This window comes from Elgaria multicarinata, chromosome 2 (assembly GCF_023053635.1).
Source record: "Elgaria multicarinata webbii isolate HBS135686 ecotype San Diego chromosome 2, rElgMul1.1.pri, whole genome shotgun sequence".
Lineage (NCBI taxonomy): Eukaryota > Metazoa > Chordata > Lepidosauria > Squamata > Anguidae > Elgaria > Elgaria multicarinata.
The window spans coordinates 160,408,342-160,430,296 of record NC_086172.1 but is presented as its reverse complement, the minus strand read 5'-3'; the positions used below and the strand labels follow the sequence as shown (position 1 = coordinate 160,430,296).

Sequence of the window (21,955 nt, the reverse complement as noted above, 5' to 3'; positions counted from 1 at the left end):
TCACAACACAAACTCTGTGTATTCTGGAATCACCCAGAATGTCTCCAAAAGCTGGAGAAAGTGACTTGCAGTTGGAAGGTTATAAAATGTGAACTGAAACAAAAGCATAAGGCTTTCTGCCTACACTGCAGGCCAATTCATATGTAATCTTCACCTGCTCAAACGTACACTTTATTGTTCACAGCTGTCATTGGTAACCAATGGTTAAATAACTGTGGGTTATTTAAGCCATGGTGAGGTGTGGCTGCCCTTTTGAATATGTGATTCCTGTTTGGAGTTTGTCATGTTGTGCAAACCTGGGTTACAGGAGGGTTAACCCACTGTCTGTTTTGTTTAACCCTTGCATTATCCACATTCACCAGGTTCGCATTACATGACTACCCCATGGGAACCGTGGCTTATTGTAGGTTAAACAACCCACGAAGAGCTGCGTCGTGTCATCCAAACCCAGTTATCAGTTGGCCTGGTGGAAGGTACAAAAAGCAAATGATAATACCTCTTCAGTCTTTATTTTTTTGGGAGACTCTTCTTTATGAGGGGATGATGTTCGCTTCACACCTGCTACAGGGCTAGTTACTTTAGGTGCAGTATTTCCTGAAGGTCGCTGCGGTTGGTTGACAAGACGAGTTGAAGAAACTGCTCTAGACATGGTAGGCTTTGGTGGTGGAGAGATGGCGGGCTGTGTGGCAGTTTGAGGAATGCTTTCACTTGAAGTACCTAGGGAAATATATTTTTATAATTACAATTTATTCTGGCTATTCAGAGAAGCAAGAACGTTGAAGACCAACCCACAGCCACTGAAAATCAGCCACTTCTTTGGCTTCTGAGATTTCAACTGACATTGCCCAGATGCCTTTCAGCACATCTTAGAATTTTAATCATATCAATCATATCATTTTAGAATTTCAATATATTTAAAATCACATTTAAGTTACTTTTAAATTTAATTGTTTGGTTTGCTGGTTGAAGCATCACTGTTAACCACATATGTTTTTATATTAACCAGTATAATAATAATAATAATTTATTTTTAGTGTGTAATTGTATTGTTTTTATATTGGATTTGTTGTCTGCTTTTGATATTGTGTACACTGCCCTGGGAGCCTGTGCCTGGAGGGAAGTTTATAAAATTTAAAATTTAATTAAAACTAAATAACATTTTCATAGCTAAAAGGGTTAGGAGCTTGCTTTTAAAAAGAAATGCAGGTTGCTTACCTGTAACTGTAGTTCTTCGAGTGGTCATCTATGCATTCACACATATGGGCTTTGCGCCTGCGCAGAGACCAGACCGGAATCTCCAATAGCTTAGGGAAACGTTTTTGGGCGGGAACCCCTCCCCCGCGCTACCGCGCATGACCACGGGGTTCCCGCCCTTCCCTCAGTTTACAGGAGTCCGCATTGTGCCCCCATAAACATGAGTGTAATTCAATAAATAAGATAAAATATAATCCCTAGTCAATAATGTCATTATTAAATATCACACCACCAAGAGGGGATGGTGGGTGGGTTGTGTGAATGCATAGATGACCACTCGAAGAACTACAGTTACAGGTAAGCAACCTGCATTTCTTCATCGTGGTCTCTATGCATCACACATATGGGCGAGTAACAAGCTCACATACCTTTGGAGGTGGGTTGGTGTACTATTTCAACACTTCCGAGAGCACCGCCCTTCCAAACGAACAGTCATGTCTGGATCGAGTGTCCAAGCTATAATGCTTGACAAATGTAGAAGGGGTGGACCAAGTTGCAGCCTTACAAACGTCCTGAAGTGGAACACCCCTGCTGAAGGCCACCGACGTCGACATCGCTCTGGTTGAATGAGCTGTCACAGGTCGATGTATCTCTAGTTTAGAGATAGAGTAGGCAAGTTCAATTGTCTCTACTATCCAGCGTGACAATCGCTGGCATGACACCGGGAGTCCCTTATAAGGCTCACCATAACATACAAACAATTGTTTGGATTTTCTAAATCCTTCAGTTCTAGCTCTATAAAAAGAGAGAGCTCTTCTAACGTCCAACATGTGGAGAGCAGTGTCTGCAGGCGTTGTGGGGTTTGGAAAAAAGGCTGGCAAAATAATGTCCTGAGCCAAGTGAAAAGGCGTCACAACCTTTGGTAAAAAAGATGGGTCTGTACGCAACACAACCTTGTCATTGTGAAAAATTGTATAAGGAGCATCTATCCTTAGAGCTTTAAGCTCACCTGCACGCCTTGCTGAAGTTATGGCCACCAAGAACACAGTCTTGAGAGTTAAAAGTCTTAAGTTTGTTGTAGCCATAGGCTCGAAGGGTTTTCTTGTCAATGCATGGAGCACAACCGACAAGCTCCACGATGGTACGATATTTCTAGAGATTGGTATAGTGTTTCTCAAACCCCTTAAAAATTCCTTGGATGTCGGATGGGAGAAGGGGGAGAACCCTTCTACACCTTCATGAAAGGCAGTGATGGCAGCTAAATGAACCCTGATGGACGAAAGTCCTAAGCCTCCTTTGAACAGTGAGAGTAGGTATTCTAGAATCACAGAGACGGGACAAGTCTCAGCGATGTGATTCATTTGCAGTGCAAACTTAGAAAACCTCTGCCATTTAGCAGCATACGATTTCCTTGTCGAAGGTTTCCTCGACGCAGTCAAAATACTGTGTACCGTCAATTGTTCGATACCGGAGATTATGGTACTATTCTCCATGCCGTCATCTTGAGTGTCGAGAGGTCTGGGTGTCGAACTCTGCCTTGGTGTCGAGACAGAAGGTTCGGTATCGATGGTAGCTCGATGTAGTCCCTTCTCGACAGTCGAAGAACATGGGGGAACCATGGTTGTCGAGGCCACCACGGCGCGATCAGAATACAGTTTGTGCCGTCTGTTCTTATCTTGGCCACGACTTTTGTTAGGAGTGGGAAAGGTGGGAAGATGTATAATAGTCCCCCCGTCCAAGTTCTTGCGAAAGCGTCTCCTAGCGAGTTCCTTCCGCTTCCTGCTCTGCTGCAGAAGTTGGTACAGACTGCGTTTTCTGCAGTGGCAAAGACATCGACGGCCGGATCGCCCCAATACCGAAAGAGGTTGTTTCTTACTTCGGTATCGAGCTCCCATTCGTGGTTGACATGGAAGGACCTGCTTAGGGAGTCCGCTACGATGTTCTCCTTCCCCGCTACGTGGATCGCAGTCAGGTAAGTCTGTCTCTTTATGCACCAGTTCCAAATCCTGAGTGCAGAACGGGTTAAGGGGTATGACCTCGTTCCCCCTTGCCTGTTTATGTAGCAGACAACAGTGGTATTGTCTGTTGCAATCAGAACGTCCTTGCCCTCGATGATCTGGGCAAACGCTTTCAAAGCATTTTCCACAGCCAAGAGTTCCAGATGATTGATATGATCCCCTTTCTGCCGAGGGGACCATCGACCTTGGACGGTGAGCGAATTGCAGTGAGCTCCCCATCCATCGAGAGAAGCATCTGTCGTGATGGTAAGCGATGGTGCTCCTTGCTGAAAAGGAATCCCTTCCAGGAGGTTTTCCATCGAAAGCCACCATTTCAACGACGCCCGAACCTGACTCGGTATCGAAAGGTAAGTCCTGCGAGCGTTGCGTCGAAGATCGAAGGTCTTCAAGAACCACCCTTGAAGAATCCTCATTCGCAGTCTGGCGAATCTGATGACAGCGGTAGTCGCCGCCATCAAACCCAGCAACCGTTGGATTGTCCATGCCGAAGGTCTTGCTTGGGTTTCGACATCGAGAATTAGATCCCGAAGTGTCCTTGCCCTCGCTAACGGGAGGTAAGCTCTTCCATCTCGAGACGACAGAGTCACTCCTATGAAGTCTATCGTCCGCTGAGGAGTCAGTATAGATTTTTCCTGGTTGACCCACAGACCAAGGGATTCTAAAAGTTCTAGAGTCGTGGCTATATTCTCCTGGAGCGTGTGACTGTCCTCCGCTACCAGGAGCCAGTCGTCTATGTATGGATAAACATGTATTTCCTTTTTTCGCAGGTGGGCACACACAACAGCCATCACCTTCGTGAAGACCCTCGGCGCCGTCGCGAGGCCGAAAGGGAGGACGTTGAATTGGAACTGTTCGACGCCGATGGCGAACCGTAGGTAAGTTCGATGCGATTCCCTGATGGAGATGTGGAAATACGCATCCTTCAGGTCTACTACCGCGAACCAGACCCCTGTATGCAACAGTTGGAGGATTGAAGTAACTGTTGTCATACGAAACTTCTTTGGAGTGATGTATCTGTTCAGTTGTCTTAAGTCCATAATCGGACGAAGACCTCCATCTTTCTTCGGGACCGTGAAGTAACGGGAGAAAAATCCCTGGTTGAGTTCCTCCGCAGGTACGGGAGAGATGGCTCCCTTCGATAACAAGGTCTGTACCTCGAGCAGCAGAGGAGGGGATGGTGCTGTTATCTTCACTCCCGAAGAAAAAGGAAGGGCATCGAATTCGATGGCGTATCCCGTCTTGATGATAGCGAGCACCCAGGAGTCGGATGTTATGGACTCCCATTGATGGTACTTGGGTGCTAGACGGTTGGTAAATGGTAGTAGGCCTGGGACGGAGAAGTCAAAGCCGCTGTCTTTTAGAGAAATCAGGCTGGTGTCTGCTTTGCTGGTATCGGGCCTGATACGGCCTCTTTCTTTGAAGTTGTTGCTGCTTTGCAGGTTGTTTGTCGTATTGAGGGCGCTGCTGCATCTGTTGGTACGGTTGTCTAGTCCAGCGCCTTTGTTTAAATTGCGGTTGTGGTTGCGAGAAGCCCATCTTCTTGGCTGTTGTGCGAGCCTTATATATTGAATCTAAGGACTCGTCAGTTTTATTGTTAAATAGTCCTTCTCCATCAAATGGAAGACTTTCAATCCTAGTTTTTGTTTCGTTTGTCAGGTTGGCTGATCTTAACCAAGCATGACGACGTAGGGCTATGGAGCCCATCATTGATTTTGAATGTGAATCCGTCTGGTGTTTTGCTGAATTCAATTGGAGACGAGCTATTGATGTAGCTTCGGTCTGGAAAATCTTTGCCAACTCCTTTTTCTCTTCGGGTAGATGGTCGCAGAGGGAGTTTAACTTGTCTAATAAGAATATCTGGTATCTGGCCATCGTAGCCTCATACGCTGCAGTTCTTATCCCTAGAGAAGAAGACGCATAAACCCTTCTGCCTAAATAGTCCAATTTTCTGCCCTCTCTATCAGTAGGGGCTGAATGTACTCTTTGGGATCTTCCTTGGGCAGATTCAACAACGATTGAATTAGGTTTAGGGTGTTGGAATAGAAAGTCTGCATCAGATTCTTTAATTTTGTACATCGACTCAAGTCTTTTAGACGTTGGTTGAGTCGCACAAGGAGTTTTCCACGAGGATTGTGCTGTCCTCCGCAAGGTAGGAGGGAACGGGATAGCGATAGTAGAAGTAGCTTCCGTTTGCATAACATCATATATTGGGTCATCATCGACCTCTGTCGGTTGGTCGACATCGAGACCCAACGTTCGTGCCATCCGCCTTACATGGTCGGTAAAGTTTCCCATGTCCTCCGATGTGGAAACGGGCTCTTGTGTGTTTACAACGTCATCGGGGGAAGGCATAGATGGGGCTACCGACACCACAGAGTCTGAATCAGATCTATAGTCCTCATCAGGAGAGTCTTGTGGTTGCAGTGTTTGACGCACTGGCTGCAAGGTCTGGCTTTGGTGAGGTGAAGAGACCTGTGTTGTCAGCCTCGGTATAGAACGCTGTTCAGCAGGGTCGACTCTGCTGTGCTGACTGCGAGGAGTGTGAGATTGAAGAGCAGGAGGGATTTGAATGACCCTTGCATTTGGAGGAGGATGAGCATAATGATCGTAATGCCTCCGTTCTGCTGGGTAAAATTCCTGGGGACGATAGTATTCCCAATCATAAGAATAGTCTCTTTGAAAACCGGAGTACTGCGAAATGCGGTCAAAGTCAGGTCTAGGAGAATGCAATTGTCGATAAGAGGTAGACACAGCGAGACCAGTTGGTTCTTGTGGAGCAGTAGCGCACGGTACCGAAGGGTACGGTGCGGAGATAGCCGATGTGGAGTCACGAATTTCGCCCTCCGACATCGAACTCCTTGCAGTTGGTAACGGAGTCGGCATCGACGATTGCGTCGGTATCGAGGTCGCCGCTGGCAAACTAGGCTTAGCGGGCACCGTGGGTACGGTATCGACCCTAGGAGAGGAACGTTTATCAGCGTCCTTCCTCTTTTTCTTCTTCTTTTTTAAGTGTTCTGCCGACTTAGGGGTCCGGGCTTTCTTTGAAATCTTTCTTGCCGCAGACACCGCTAGAGATCGGCCTGGCGTCAGGGGTATGGCCCTGTTATCCGCCCTCATCTCCTCATCGATAACAATCGATTGAACTTCAGGGCTATGGGTCTCTTCCATTGCCCTTGAGGAGGATTTTTCCTTACGCTTTTGAGGCGTAGGCTCAGTAGCTCGTAGAGCTTTTTCCCAAAGTATAGACCGAAGTCTATCCGCTCTGTTCTTCCGCGTTTGTTTGGTGAACGCCATACAATGATGGCACTGCTGAACCTTGTGTCCCTCACCCAGGCAAAGCACACAGAGCGAGTGACCGTCCTTTGGTGGCAATTTAGAGCCACATTTTACGCACTTACGAAATGGGGCCCTAACGGCCATGCGCCTGAGGCGCCAACGCGATCGAAGGATCGCTAGAAAAAGAAAAGGAAAACAGAAGAATAACTGGTTGTTTTTTTTTTTTTTTTTTTTTTTTTTTTTTTTTTTTTTAGGCAAAGTAGGAAAAGAGAATTGAAGAAGGATACGTGGAAAGAAGAATACGAGGAGAATTTAGTGGTAAGTATTAGGTTTAAAGATAACTGGAGAGAATACGGTTTCTAGGTCTGTGCACAATGCGGACGACGAAGAACTGAGGGAAGGGCGGGAACCCCGTGGTCATGCGCGGTAGCGCGGGGGAGGGGTTCCCGCCCAAAAACGTTTCCCTAAGCTATTGGAGATTCCGGTCTGGTCTCTGCGCAGGCGCAAAGCCCATATGTGTGATGCATAGAGACCACGATGAAGAAGCTCAAATTTCCCGGAAGCAGAGTTCTGAACTTCCTATGCTTCTTTTGCATGTCTAACAAATCACAGCATATATCCCTGCTCAAAAGCAGGTTTTCCAAGCATTCAAATTGAAAATTAAAGGGCTACTTAGATTATGCCTAGTATTTATGTAACAGAGCATGCCACAAAGCATGGAATTCTGTGCTCCCAGGAGACCTACTATGGCATTTATTTATTTTAAAAGAGGATCCTAGCACCAATTGCTACTGAACATTGAACAAGGCTTGCAATGTCAGTCAAAGGCTCAGCAGCCATGATAATGCCTTTCAGTGGTCAGAGCTCCATGCCTGCAAATGTTGCAAATTGAATTCATACAAAGTATTTAATAAATCATTTGCAATATTTTTTTGCTTAGTTTCAAATCTGAGGCTCCATAGCAGAGATCTAGATGCCATGACAGAAGGCTGCAAGTACTGATCTTCTGACATTATCCCAGGAGTAACTTTATGTTATTATCCAAGGTCAAAAAACCCAGATCACATCCGCCATCCGCCCCAACCCCAAGCACTAAAATGCTGACTGATACTGAATAGTTTGTTAAATAACAACTGCTGTTTATGCCTTATACTGCAACCATACTAATGCAGACTTCGTATTATTGTCCACATATTGCAGATTTGTGCGAGACTCCTAAAGCTGAGAAATAATGACTGAGCTTTCAAAATTAGCTGCTGGATTATCTCAGAGGTATAATGTTCTCTGCGCCTTCTGGATAAAAGTAGCTCAGTTGTAGCACTATCAATAGCTCTATGCAGGCATCTGAATGAAAGCAACTGGGCTTAAAACAGGAAGGGGCTGTGGGCACACAAGCAAGCCCCACCCTTATATCCCCTTCACCTGCTGGCTCCGTTTCAGACACCATCTTGTGAAGAGCAAACAGAGCATTTTTTAAAGGTTTTGAATTACTCAAGAGCAATTCTGCCGCTGGCATTTTGGTGGCTTGATCAGCATGTCATATCAAAATATGGCAATTTGCAAAGTAGATGGAAATGCTTGCACTGTGAACCTGTTCTCTCTGAACTGGCAAACCACTAACAATGAGGGGAAAAGATTTAATGGATAAGCCATTTAGGAGAGTCGTATTTGCAAGATGGTATTTTTTTCCTACCCCCTGAGCTTTCACTGGAATTTGTTTGTGGCACAGTGACTTCAGAAGCCTGTATGTTGGTCACAGATGCTGCCGTCACAGCTGGAGCAGGACTGCTTCTGCTAAAATATTGAGGGGAAAGAAGCAAAACATAGCCATTAATTATAGCAGGCCTTTACAACTTGTGACCGATCAAGCCAAATAGTTCAGCAGTACCCCCAAACCCGGGGCTCGATAAGCCTTCGGACTCCGCAACCATCCTTGGACTATAAAAACAGTCTTGTTGAACCTGGCAAGCCACAATAAATGGCTGATGGACCAAATACCAAATTTTATTATGGTCACAGACCAGCAGAGCTGATGGACTAACATTCATGAGCTGCAGTGCCCACAGGCACCACACTGCACAGCTAAACCCCCATGTCATGCAACCCCAGAGAGCATGGACTATGTGAGGGTTAAACAACCTAAAACAGACCATGGTTATATGACAGTTGCTTAACCCTCATATAACCCATGCTTGCTGGGTTCACACAACATGACAATTTCCGAGCAAGGACTGCATATTCAAAATGGTGGCAGCATGTGTCCTGCACACACCACAGCTGTGGATAAAATAATCCACAGCAGGCTGTCCTGTTGCATCAACAGCCCCATACAATGCTCAGTTCATATGTTCACCATGGCTTAAAGAAGCCACAGTGGCTTGTTTACTACTACACATGCTGGGCAGAGTTTGCCAAATTATCTGCCCGAGCATGGCTAGTCCTGTCATCCAAACCTGGGTGGCATGGATTGCTTGAAGCAACCCTCAAATAACACATGGCCAGTTGTTAAGCTGCGGTGATCATGCAAACTGTGGTGATCATGCAAACTGAATCCAAGAGTTTCAGTTCATCATAGAGACCAAACTTGGCCAAGAATCTTCACCAAGAATTCTGCATATAGCCTTGTGCATTATGACCTGATTGATGTTTTAACTTCTGTAAACCACCCAGAGAGCTTTGGCTATGGGGCGGTATATAAAGTAAATAAATAAATAATATGCTACAACAGCAAATCCTGGGTTAATTAAGCCACGATTTGCCAGGTCACAAGCCTGGTGCATGCTGCTACCATTTTGCATGATCAAAATGTTTGTTTTATTTTTTATTTATTACATTTTTATACCACCCAATAGCCAAAGCTCTCTGGGTGGTTCACAAAAATTAAAACCGTGAAAAGCATAAAAACAACCAACGATTTAAAAACACAAATACGTTCTTGATGTGCAAATCTGGACACTATGGGTTACTTGTGGGTTGGGCCTGTCTCAGGTTGGGCCTGTTCAGATGACACATTAAGCCATGGTTAGACTGCTAACCCTTTTGCAGCGAATGGTTAGTGAGCATGTTTAAACAATGGTTGTGTAGCCACAACGGTTAGGAACGGTTCATACGACATGCTAAATTATGGTTCACACAACATGCTAAGCCCAAAATGCTTCTCTGCCATGGCTTAGCATGTCATCTGAACAAGGTTGTTAACTGTGGGTTGTTTAACCCATGAAAAACCTGTAATGTCTGGATTCACAAATCACAAAACACTCTCCAATCGCAATGATCAGAGGTTGATTAGGCAAAGTGGCAGTGGCATGCAATCCAGCAAATCCCGAATTAATTAACCCACAATTCGCTGTTGTTAGGTGCAAACAGGGTCCACTAGATTGGATCCAGAGCTTTACTCTGTTGGTGGAAGTGGGCCCAAGTGGAGTTCTACTGAGAACCCTCTTGCTAGTGGGAAAGGGGATGGGGGAAGGAAGGCAATTTTTGTCAATTGCTTCCGCCCTTTGCAGCTCCCACCCCACCCCCGTGGCCACTGGCCAGTTCCCTTACCCTGTAGAACAGATTATCAGGGGACACAAGTGACTGAAGAGGGACGTGGTAACTGGCAAAGATCACCTCCTCCCCTGTAATCTACTGGATCAGGAGCATCCCAATGCCTGAAGGAGCCCTTCGATTTGCTCTGCAGGAGCCTTTTGCTAGATCCAGCCCACTATTAGTCTATCTTTTCTATCAATGAAAACTAGAATTTCTTACACCCATTTTTCTTGGATGCATGTGTAAACTGAGCTTTGTGGGGCTTTCTTTGGAGCCTATGCCACTGAAATCAGTTAAGGCATAAGTTCAAGGAAGTAGAACCAGGAATGAAATACATTAAGTTAGAAGGCTACTATCAAATGCCTCTCATTTGATTCTCCTTGCAGCTCTTTGGGGCAGATTTCAAGAACTCAGACTGGAGTCCTGTTTTAGCCCACTGGCACGCAACAGAGAACAAGTGCAGGAAGCAAGATGAATCATCTCCTTTTGCAGGATAGATCTATACCTCAATTTAGAATGAATGGTTTTGCTTTATTTCAAAGCAGGCTCCCTCTCATGTGCTGTCTCAAATAGAGAGATGGTGGCAGTTCCATCCAAGTCTAACTGAGATGACCTCAATATACTTATGCTTGTCATTTGCAAGTAACTTGTCCACAAAGGGGCCAGGCCTGAAGGACGGAATGAGGTGACTTTGCCAAGTTCAACAAGTTTACAGAATGTAGGTATGCAATATATAAACAAACAAATATGTGATGTGGGAAACCAACCACAGGCGATTTTATAACTGTAGAAGCTACTTTTTTATCTGCATGAATTCTGGATCCTAGTTGTATTCTCAGTATCAAGGTTTACATTGGAGATGCATACCCCTGAGAGCTTCCAGAACTGTTCAATGGACTTGTCTTCATAGCACTGGTAGGAGAAGGCACAGATGTGCTGTTATCACTATCCATAGATAAGTCTAGGCTGCTGTCATTCAGCGCTGTCAACCTGACCCCTTCTGTCGAATGCTGCAACCAACGAGACAATAAAACAGAGAAGCTAATCAGAAGCAGCAAAAATCTAGTGCTATTTGGGAGGAGAGATTCCTCTCTCTCGGCTTAGTGAGAAAGGGTATACTATCCGAGATGGTGCAATACATAGGACAACTTTATAAGTTTGGGAGACTTGCTAGAGCAACCAGAGAACTGCTGGGTAAGACTGAAGCCATCTTTGACAGATGTTAACCCAACTTCTCTCTTGATGCCTCTGAAGACAAGATTTTAACATTGCTCCTTTTAATCCGTGCAAACTTGTTGAAATTAAACTGCAGGAATGCTATGCAATGCTTTATCAATTTGGAGCATGTACCATGCAAACTACAAGTCAAAGATAATCCAGGCATCATATCAGAGGGGACAAGAATATTAAATTACTTCAATAGAATCTGTGCAAGCCATAGTTACAAGATATGTATTAATATAATCAGAAACCTGGATATTAAACTAGAACATACTTATGTTACAGTACATACTGGTTATATTTTTCTGTTAACTTTACCTTTTTCCTTTTTTGAAGCACATGACTAGGTAGCAGTTGGTGAAGCTGCTTTCTTTTAACATGCATTGCAGCAATTTTCATATCCATCTCAAACATCTTGCTGTTTATTGCTTGCCTATAAACTGTATAATTAGAAGAACATTAAAAGGCTTAACATTTGGGGGAGCCATTACTTGCCCTGAAAGAAATTTGCATTCTTGAGTATTCTGGTTTTGAAAAGAAAAAAACCTTAGCGTTTTCTTCCAGCCCTGAGAAAAAGGAATATAGATAATGCACTACACCATTATATTCTAACATACAGATTTGAATCCAGACTTGATCCTGTGCAAACTGAAGTGCTTCTTTGGTTTGTGGATAGTACTGTGGATGCTTGCCAAAGGAGGAAGAGGGGTGACCTGTAATCTTCACCCAATTCCTCCTTCCCCCTGCAGCCCGAACACTCACACCTATGCTGTTCAAAAGGGTCCACGAACCCTCCGGAGCAGCTTTACAGGGGGCTTGCAAGAGGAAGGAGAAGTAGCCAAAAATTGCTAGCTCACATCCTTCCTCCAGTGTCAGTGGAATTGCACAACTCTGCATCCAACCGAAGTAAAAAAAAAAAATCTCTTAGCTTTGCAAAAGGTATATGAAGATTTATAATATTTAGCCTCAAATACAACGTTTCTGCCAAGATGCGGGGTGGGTGGGTGGGAAACAGGACGCAGATGACACAGTTCTGGGCTACACAATTCAAGAAGGACGCAGACAAGCTGGAGTGTGTTCAGAGGAGGGAAACCAGGATGATCAGGGGTCTGGAAACAAAGCCCTATGAGGAGAGATTGAAAGAACTGGGGCATATTTAGCCTGGAGAAGAGAAGATTGAGGGGAGATGTGATAGCACTCTTCAAATACTTAAAAGGTTGTCACACAGAGGAGGGCCGGGATCTCTTCTCGATCCTCCCAGAGTGCAGGATACGGAATAACGGGCTCGAGTTAAAGGAAGCCAGATTCCAGCGGAACATCAGGAAAAACTTCCTGACTGTTAGAGCAGTACGACAACGGAACCAGTTGCCTGGTGAGGTTGTGGGCTCTCCCACACTAGAGGCCTTCAAGAGGCAGCTGGACGTACATCTGTCAGGTGTGCTTTATGGTGGATTCCTGCATTGAGCAGGGGGTTGGAGTCAATGGCCTTATAGGTCCCTTCCAACTCTACATTCTATGATTCTATGACAGTTTTTACATCTGGTATTGCATCGCCTCTTTGCTACAGGCAGGATCAAGATGCTAGGGTGCTAAGAGAAGGAGTCATCCTGCTTTCCAGACTACCTTGACCTGGCTAGCTGGTTAACAGGCTTTTGCTTCAGCTCATAGCTGAGCTCATGAAAAAAACAAAGAAAATCCCCCCACTGCATCACAGCTGAGGAAGGTGAGTTGTTTAGGCACATGCCATAAACTCTCCCTTCCGGCAGTGAAAGGGAACAAGCCAACCTCAGTTCAAAGTTATAGGGCAGGCTTCCCCAACCTGGTGCTGTCCAGACGTTTCGGACTGCACCGTCCAGCATTCCTGACCACTGGCCTTCCTTTTTGAGGCTGATGGCAGCTGAAGTCCAAAACATCTAGAGGGCACCAGTTTGGAGGGACTGTTATAGTGGAACTGCATTTCCCTGCTCCCTCTTCTGGACAGGAAAAAGCATGCTGGGTAACCTGGATTCTGCACCACATCAGAAGCCACTAAATGGCATCTAGGAACAATCAGTAAAGACTGGAAGACTCGGTAACTGGCAGTTACCGAAGTGCTGCTAAGTAATTCCCCAGAAGCGCTGCATAAGGTAGCTCTTCCTTTCCAGCTTCCTTCCATTGCTACCAGCAATGTGGGTGCTTCCTCTGTGCCTTTTTCTTCTTAGTACTTCACAGTGGCAGGGCGTTCACACTGGAGAGGGATGGCAACTCCCCCAGTCTCTCTCCTCTCATGGGCAAGCAGTTCTCCCTTTCCCTTATGAACCCCTCTTTTGCCCCCTGAAAAGGTGCCCCTGAAGATCAGGAGATCCTCTAAAGTGACATTCTACAAAGAGCTGCTGAGAAAAGCTTAGTGCATGGAATTCTCTGGATATTGACACTTCTTTCTATAAAAGTCACGGAGACCTCCTGTGGGCATTGGCAGGAACAGCAAGTATGAAAGTATGGCTATTCAGCTTGTCATTCAGAATAAGTTCTTTCAAGTCTTTCCATCACAGAAGAGCTGTGCACTGCTCCTTCCCATAAGGTCAATGCAATACTAAAGATGGAACTAAGGATTTTCATTATTAGTGAGTTTTGAAAAAGAAAGGGCTTGAGCAAGAAAGGACATTCCTATTCTGCTTTGCCATGAATCTCCCTTGAGAGAAGTTTGAATTTTGTTTATCCAGTAACGGGGTTCACCCAAAGCTCCCTCCCCATTTTGCCTATTTACTGTTCCTTTAGTTGCATTGCAATTCTCCATTTCTACTACTTAATGTCTGCAATAATTCATTAGCTGCTTGGCATCTTTGTGACAAGTTATATTTTTTGCAATGCCAAGAAGTACAGAGTATACTGCATGTTCAGATGGAATATTCTGCCTGTTATGGTTGCTACAGCATAGTATAGCATGAGACTGACTGTTCTACCACAGCTATTGCAGATGCTGGTCACAGGACCAGATGATGACCATTTTTAACTGCTGTAAACCGCCCAGAGAGCTTCGGCTGTGAGGCGGTATATAAATGTAATAAATAAATAAATATGACCACAGGCTCTTGCTGGATTATTTGAGGGTTCTTTCCCCCTCAAACAAGCCACGCTGCCCAGGTTCGGATGACACGACAAGCCGCAATCAGGCAAATTGCACCTAAAAAGCCACCATGGCGTGTTAGCTGACAATGATCATGCGAACCGGCCCAATGCCTGAACATCTATTGAAAATTATTATGAAGGGAAATATGTTGCCAGCAGTTGTTGGCAATTCCAAGGAGGTTTTCTATGATCTAAAGCAAAACCCAATTACTCAGCCAGCATAGTTTTAGAGGTAGAATTTCCATGAGTCAAACTTACCAGTGTCAGTAAAAGACTGAATGTCATATGTAAGATCAACACTCAGATTTTCAGAGTTCTCAGTTTTCTTAAACACTAACCCAATCACCCACATTGTACGAAACTCTTCCCTGGAAAAAATAAAAATAAGAACCACCATCACAAATGACAATAGCAGCAATTCTAAAATATAGCTTTTGGTAAACAATTATTCCCACCCCCCTAATAATTGTATGTACTATTCTGCAGTGGCCAGTCATAGAAATATTCAAATAGGATGGTACAAAACAAATAAAAGAGCCATGAAGGCATGAGCGGTCTGATAATCAAAGAAATAACCTCGAATGCTAAGAACATAGATGTAGTTATCAGATTTGCACTCTTGGCAATGACGAATATTCTTCAATATGATCTAAACTGTTTTTAAACCTATTTTCAGGGCCAAACGACACATTATTCTAAATGCACAACATGCAACTACATCTGGTTTGTTAGCTATAATTCCTTTTACAAATGCATGAATGGTCTATCATAGAAATAACCTGGAATGCTAAGAACATAGATGTAGGTATCAGACTGCAGCCCCCGAGAGCTTCCCCAAAATGGAGTCCGGCCGTCGGGCCAAAAAGGGCCCCACCTCTGTCCTAGCACATCTCTGGTTCCAACCCAGCTTTTGCAATAGTCATGGCAGTTTAAACTCAGCTTATATTTACTAATACGCTTTGTTTGAAAGGACTTAGTATTAAGTCTCTCTACTACCCCAAATTTCCTGAAAGGATGACAAGAACTGGGGTCCTTTTACAAATGGCAGTTCTATATTAAACAGAAGTGTGAATCTTGGTGAAACATCCGACAACACTATCGTAAAAACCTGCATTTTTCTGCTTTCAGTAACATTTCGTCCAATAGTCTCACTAAGAGGAAGAGCCTTACTTGTCAGGATTTTCCTTGGGTGCTGGGAATGACTGAGGATTTACATGAGCCAGTGTAATGAATTCATTCTTCTCCAAGCTTCCTACCAAAATACGGATTTTTGACTCTACCAAGCCAACCCTAAATGAAAATGAACTTGTTAATATTGAATAATGCAAGTAGAAAATATCGCTTTCCTAGCTGAGAAAAGTTCCAATTTAGCCAGTACTGGAAACATACGGTTGTACTGAATTGTGTCCAACCAACAGCGGAATGGATTCCCCCTCACCTCTGCAGCCCTCTCAATTTAGTCGAGGTTTGGGGGACCCTCCGGAGCAAATTTGGGTTGCGTGTGCATGCATGTGTATGGGGATGCCCATTCAGTGTTGGATGTCACCTACACAAAAAATGGAAAGTACACATACACTGAAATACATATACTGAAATAACTTGTTTACAATCAGTTAGATTCAGAAGTGTTTACAAATGGAACTGCACTCACAAAATACATCTGACAGGAAGAGCTGGAGGCAATTCCTCCTTCCTCTTTCAGCCCCCTCAAAATTTGGTCAGGAGGGCTGGGGGGGACCCTCCAAAACAGTGTGGACGGTGACACAAGCGGTTGTCAGGGAATGTCTAAAGTGTGTATATTCCCACTTCTCTCAGCAGCTGCTGTACTGGATCAAAGACCCTTCTCAAATTTTATCTAGGTTAATGACCGTGTGATTTTTAGAAAACCTTTTACCCTTTCTAATTCTTTAGGCTGCTCTCTCCCTCACTCAAAAACTTATGCACTTTTTAAAATTAACTGCTCAAATATTAAACATTTACATTTGCTGGTATAAGCGCCCAATTGTCGGCAAAGTATGGATTTGAAATTCCAAGGTGCTTATTTTAATACCCTGTTGGTGGAAAAGTGTTACAAGAGTGAAGAAAGAATTACAAGTTTTTCAAAAAGGCTAGCATCTTTTGGCACCTTAAAGACTTTATTTTTTGTGGTCTAAGGAGTTTCTTTTAGGCTAGAGTCTACTCAAGCTAGATCATTAATACTCTCTGCCAACATCATTTGCAAAAGCTGTATTCCGGGTTTGATTCATTATGAAATCACAATTTTTGGCATGTAAGAGCCTTCATTTAGGGCTCCCGGAATAGGGCTTCTATTAAAAGAACTGCATAAAAGTGTTTGTAAAAGGGGGGAGCTGCAGTATTCTAGTTGAAACACTCTCATATGAACTTAACTACAAACTTTGATCCTCACCATAATCTTAAATCTACAATTCTATAAACACTGATCTGGGAGTAACTTGGTGTTTGTTATCTGGGATTGAACTCAGTGTGATTTACTTCTGAGTTAGCATGCATAGGATTATGCTGTAATACAGAGAGCATTCGGTTAATAACAAGCTAAAATCTTAGTTACCACTTCAAAATGCTTTCTCTATCCGTATAAAGTTTTAAACTGCTAGTATGAGCTTGAAGCCTCATCAAAGAAAGAGAAATAATCAGCTATGGCCTACATCAAGGGTACTTATCCTTTTTGGATCCATGGGCACATATAAAAATTTGAGAAACTGCTATGTGCACCACTACAAAATCCCTCCCACGGAGAATGTAGTTAGTCCCATAATGGCTGCCGTAGAGGCCTGGCTAGTCGAACGTGAGCTAAAGAGTTGGGGTGATGGTGGAGATATGTTGAGGTGAGAGGCTGGGAGGGGGAAATAGCAAGGCAAAGGGGAAGAGGGGAGGGGAGAGAAAGAGCAAAGCTAGAGGCTAAAAAGGGAGACGGCTGGGGACAGGGAAGAGAAATAGTGAGGAAAGGGATTCGGGGAAGAGAAATTGTAAGGCTAGAGACCGGGAGTGGGCAGAGAGAGAGAGAACAAAGGGGAAAGGTTGGTGTGGGCAGAAAACTGGGCAGGGCAAGAAAGCAACACTTTGCTGCTCTGCCTGACTGGCAAATAGCAGATCTGCAACAGGTTCAGAAACAGGAAGGACTTACTGGTGCTCCATCTTTTCAAGGTTTTTTGTTGCTGTTTTAAATGTTTTTCTGAAGGAGACAGGGAGTGGAAAGCTTCGTGGGCACCACTGGAGGTCCCTGTGGGCTCCCTGGTGCCTGCAGATCCCACATTGGGTACCACTGACCTCCATACATGAATCTTTCACCCACTCTCACATATTTCTGGTTTGCCAGACTTTCCAGTCACACATCAGACGGAGCAAACACTTTGAAGTGCTAGCCTGAACTGTAAGGAACTCTCTATATAAAGTAAACTGCTAGCTTGAACTATAAAGAACTAGATACATAAAGTAAATACAGCTTGCCATGATTCTTCCTGCTACACTGGGGCCCGTTAGCTCCGACTAGCAAGACATAAAATAGGCGGGTCCCATTTCCTAAATATTCCTTCAAAGTGTCTTGCCCAGGTTTCGAAATCCCCAAAACTTTAGAACATGTGCTAATGATGCAAACAATGGTAAACTTTAAAGTCTGCCTGAGCCTCATTTTATTTATTTATTTATTACATTTCTATACTGCCCAATAGCCGGAGCTCTCTGGGCGGTTCACAAAAATTGGCTCATTCACTCCCAAATAGGCCTGGGAGGAGCAGTCACCATGATATCCATGGGAAGTACAGATTCCTGTCTAGAACACTGGCAATTTATCTATGAAAAACAGAGAATGGGTTCACATTTTAATGCATCCTAAAGTGTTACTTAGAAGAAGGTGGTGGCAAAATCTGTCAGGTACTCACCATTCTAGCCGCTGTTTTTCTGTTGGTGCGCTTGCTAGAAGTACAATATAATGCCTTTGAAGATAAAAACATATGATATACTACCTCAAGTTTGGAAATTCGGATGATAATCTGTTTATTTTCCAACATCTCATTGAATCTTAGTATAGTAATGGTACTATTTTAGGTTTAATAATGACTTCATAGTTTCAGCAAAGTAACTACAGTTAAATGGAAGTTAATATTCATTTTGTCTAAATTGCAACTGATACTCAACTGACCTTTAAAAATTCTTAAATGCATAATTAACCTATGTATGAGTAAATACTTATTCTGATGTGTTCCATTTATCAAAACAAAAGGTATTAATGGAGTTAGCAGAATTGGCGGAAAAATAAACCATCTAGACATATAACTGTAAGTAGGGGGTTAGATTAATATTTCATGTTGTACATTTGGGGGGGACTTTATTAGGAGGATGAACTTTAATTTATCTTTAAGCAGAAAAAGCTGTTTCCTAGTATTCTGTCAGTGTTCTATTTTGAAATCTGCTTTTAAAAATGAGCCAACACCAACAAATGACACAAGACTAGTTCTGGAATGCTAAATTCATGAACTGAGTAAAGTCTTTGCAAAACTCAAGCGACACTGCAATCCTAAACATACTAGACCCAAATGTGCCCTGATGCACATACAGAACTGTATATGCAGGGGGCTGCTTCATTCCTCTTAATGAAAACTAGCAGATCTACATGTATTAAGCAATGTTCACAGTTATTTGCTGCCTCCTACTAAAATGAATGCAGCAGCATTTGGTGGGCTCAGGACTTCTACATGTTTCTCGGAGCTCCTGTGATATTATGAAATTGCATAAGACCCAAGTCATGATTTGGCCTTCTCCCAGCATGTACAACGTGTGTGTGTGTGTGTGTGTGTGTGTGTGTGTGTGTGTGTGTGTGTCTTTCATTAAGCACTTGATTTATGACCCTAGGAACTTTGCATGGAATGCAGCTCAATGCATTTCTTATATTCTGGACAGTCTTGAAAAATGGTGGTTGGGGGAGATTTGTATGGGACAAACTATTTGACCCGCCTGCCCAATTGTCCTCTGCAAATGCTGCCTTTATATTATCATTACGAGGCAAACCCAGGATTGGGAACACAATTTGCCAATGGTGGCCTGGTAGTAATGTTAGAATGATCAAACAACAACAACAACCATTTTTATGTTAGCAAAATCGCACCCAAACCTGTAACCTCATTCTTGGAAACTGATAAACATTTACAGATTAAAAGCTAAACCTTAAAGCAAGTAGGTGTTTAAACAAATCTATGCTCTTACAGTAAAAAAAAGTGAAATCAGGAAAGGATTGCTAAATATCTGAACTTTTCCTATATATAATTTGTTTGCTCCAATTGGACTATCCTACCCCCAGGGATAACTGACATCAATTGCCCTGTGGAAAGGAGCATCAGATGTCAGCTCCTGCTCCAGATGAGCTTGTGCGATCTGGGTTTTCAGAGCGTGTGGTTCTTGCTACTTGCTGTATTTTATAAATACTGTAAGCCACTTTGAGGACTCTGGAATATAAATCTAATTTTAAAATAAAATAAAATAAAGAGACTTTAGCATTTTGGGGCCAATCCACACAACTAATTTTGGCAGCAGATGCCTTCATGAAGCAACTTTCTCCCTCTTAGTAGCAGTGCAGCAAAGTAAGTCTCTTTGCTGCAACCTGCATTATAGAGGAGCAATGCTAGAAGCCAAGTGCTCATTTCCCGCCAGCAATCTCAGTAAGAGACCATTTGCAATCTTACCTCAGGGGAAGTGTACTTTTCGAAGGCCATTTTAACATATTAATATTGATGGAAAATCACCTTGTAGTGATTCTTCACCTTAAAAATGACTGTGTGAATTGGGTTTTAATAGGGTATATTGTTATAAAGTATGATTTTTGCGGGGAAACTGAACGTGGGGAATAAAATGTCACATGACTACAACTGCCCAGAGAGCTTCGGCTATTGGGCGGTATAAAAATGTATAAATAAATAAACTTTAAACACCAATCTCTTCAAAATGGCTTTTGAGCTATTAATGTTGTATTATTAGGCTTGTAGCATTCGAAATTTGGAGCACACTGGCTGACGGTTCTAGAGCATTGTGAGAACAAATACAATTCTCAGTTCCATATACAGATGTATGACAGTGTGCAAAACAACCTGTAACTCTAAGTAAACTGGGAATCTAGCATGCACAAAAATATGTGGAGTTATCTTTGGATTGCAGCCAATAGAAGTAATTTTAATGCGATGCTGATTTGACACTGTGACAGCTGGATTTCATACTAGCTTATCGCATGAGTATCAGTCAAACAATTTACTTATTTGTGAGGCTTGGCTTTCAAGTTCTTACAATAATTTGCCTCAAACATTGATCATAAAGTTTTGGGGAACTACAGAATGAGTTACTTCAGCAATTATTAATCTGAGTGGTTGTTACACAGAGCATTTCTGAAGAGATTGTAATCACATCTAAAGATTTCTATCAAGATTTCTATCCAGAGAGAGAGAGAGAGAGAGAGAGAGAGGGAGAGAGGGAGGGAGGGAGAGAGGAAAAGAGCACTACTGGGCGTACAAAAGCTTCTGGGTATGCCTGAAGGAGCTCTCTTGATTGCGGCCACTGCCTTTGGAAACACTTCAGAGCCAGAGGAACATTTACATAATTTTGTACAACATATATTTACAAAAACATGTTGCCACTTTATCACAATTTCCTCAGCTGCTATTTGTTGACTTCATCATTTATTGCAGACATCAGAAATGCTTTCTGTCACCTTTGATATAGCTTGCATCTACTTCATTAACCTTCATTTTCAGATACTAATAACACCAGTCTAGCAATTAGATCTTTTCAGTTTGTAAACCCCAAACATACAGAGAGGCTACTTTATTTCATTTCACCCCAATCTGGTTATTACAAAGGAAACATATTAATGATGCATGCACACTAATCTTTCATACATCAGTTAGAAGACAGAGTACTGGCACACACAAATTGTCTACATGAAATCAGTATCATTGATTTCAACTCAATGAATTTCACATATACCTAGGATCACTGCTTCAAGGTGCAATCCTATGCATGTTTAGCCAGAAAGAAGACCTACAACTGGCTGGGGCATGCTAGGAGTTGTAGGACTTCTATCTAAACATGCATAGGATTGCACCATTCAGGAATTAAGACCTAGCCTGTATTTCTATATACATGCCTATCTATCTATCTATCTATCTATCTATCTATCTATCGGAACCATATAACAGACAGCAAACTGAATGTTCAGATTATGTTTTGGGTGACATAGTCATCCAAGCTTTCAATACCAAAGGTTGAGCAATATTAATGCATACTACATAAACATTTTCTTTTACGGTCAGAAAACCTATTGCAAATATAAACATTCTGTGCAGTATATGAAAAAAGTCATGATGCCAAATGAGGTGCTGATATCATTTATAATTTGTGGAGATAATGAACTAGGGAAGTTTACTTCATGAGTATCCCTTCCACTTTGGCAAAATGAGTTATGGGAACAATTTTCAGTATTGCTGGGGTTATCAAACAGAGGCATGCAAATGCATTATTTTTCATTTTGATGCAAAGTGGATTAACCTTCTAAAACCTGCTTAGGATTCTAACCTTTGTAACAAAAGAGTTAGAGGAAACAAAAC

At 43.0% G+C, this 21,955-nt stretch overlaps 1 protein-coding gene across 2 annotated transcripts in view; it reads right to left on the bottom strand.

Moving 5' to 3' along the window:
- PAPOLA (poly(A) polymerase alpha) overlaps positions 1-21,955 on the bottom strand; it is a 61,689-nt gene that overhangs the window by 12,883 nt on the left and 26,851 nt on the right. The window contains exons 13-19 of one of the 2 annotated variants that reach the window (XM_063118019.1): positions 18,248-18,301; positions 15,519-15,638; positions 14,607-14,716; positions 11,559-11,680; positions 10,887-11,029; positions 8,182-8,282; positions 497-717 (exon numbers count right to left, since the gene is read on the bottom strand). In XM_063118019.1, coding sequence (XP_062974089.1) covers positions 497-717; positions 8,182-8,282; positions 10,887-11,029; positions 11,559-11,680; positions 14,607-14,716; positions 15,519-15,638; positions 18,248-18,301 — 871 coding nt within the window. The remainder of the gene's footprint in view (positions 1-496; positions 718-8,181; positions 8,283-10,886; positions 11,030-11,558; positions 11,681-14,606; positions 14,717-15,518; positions 15,639-18,247; positions 18,302-21,955) is intronic. The other variant, XM_063118020.1, reaches the window with a different exon arrangement.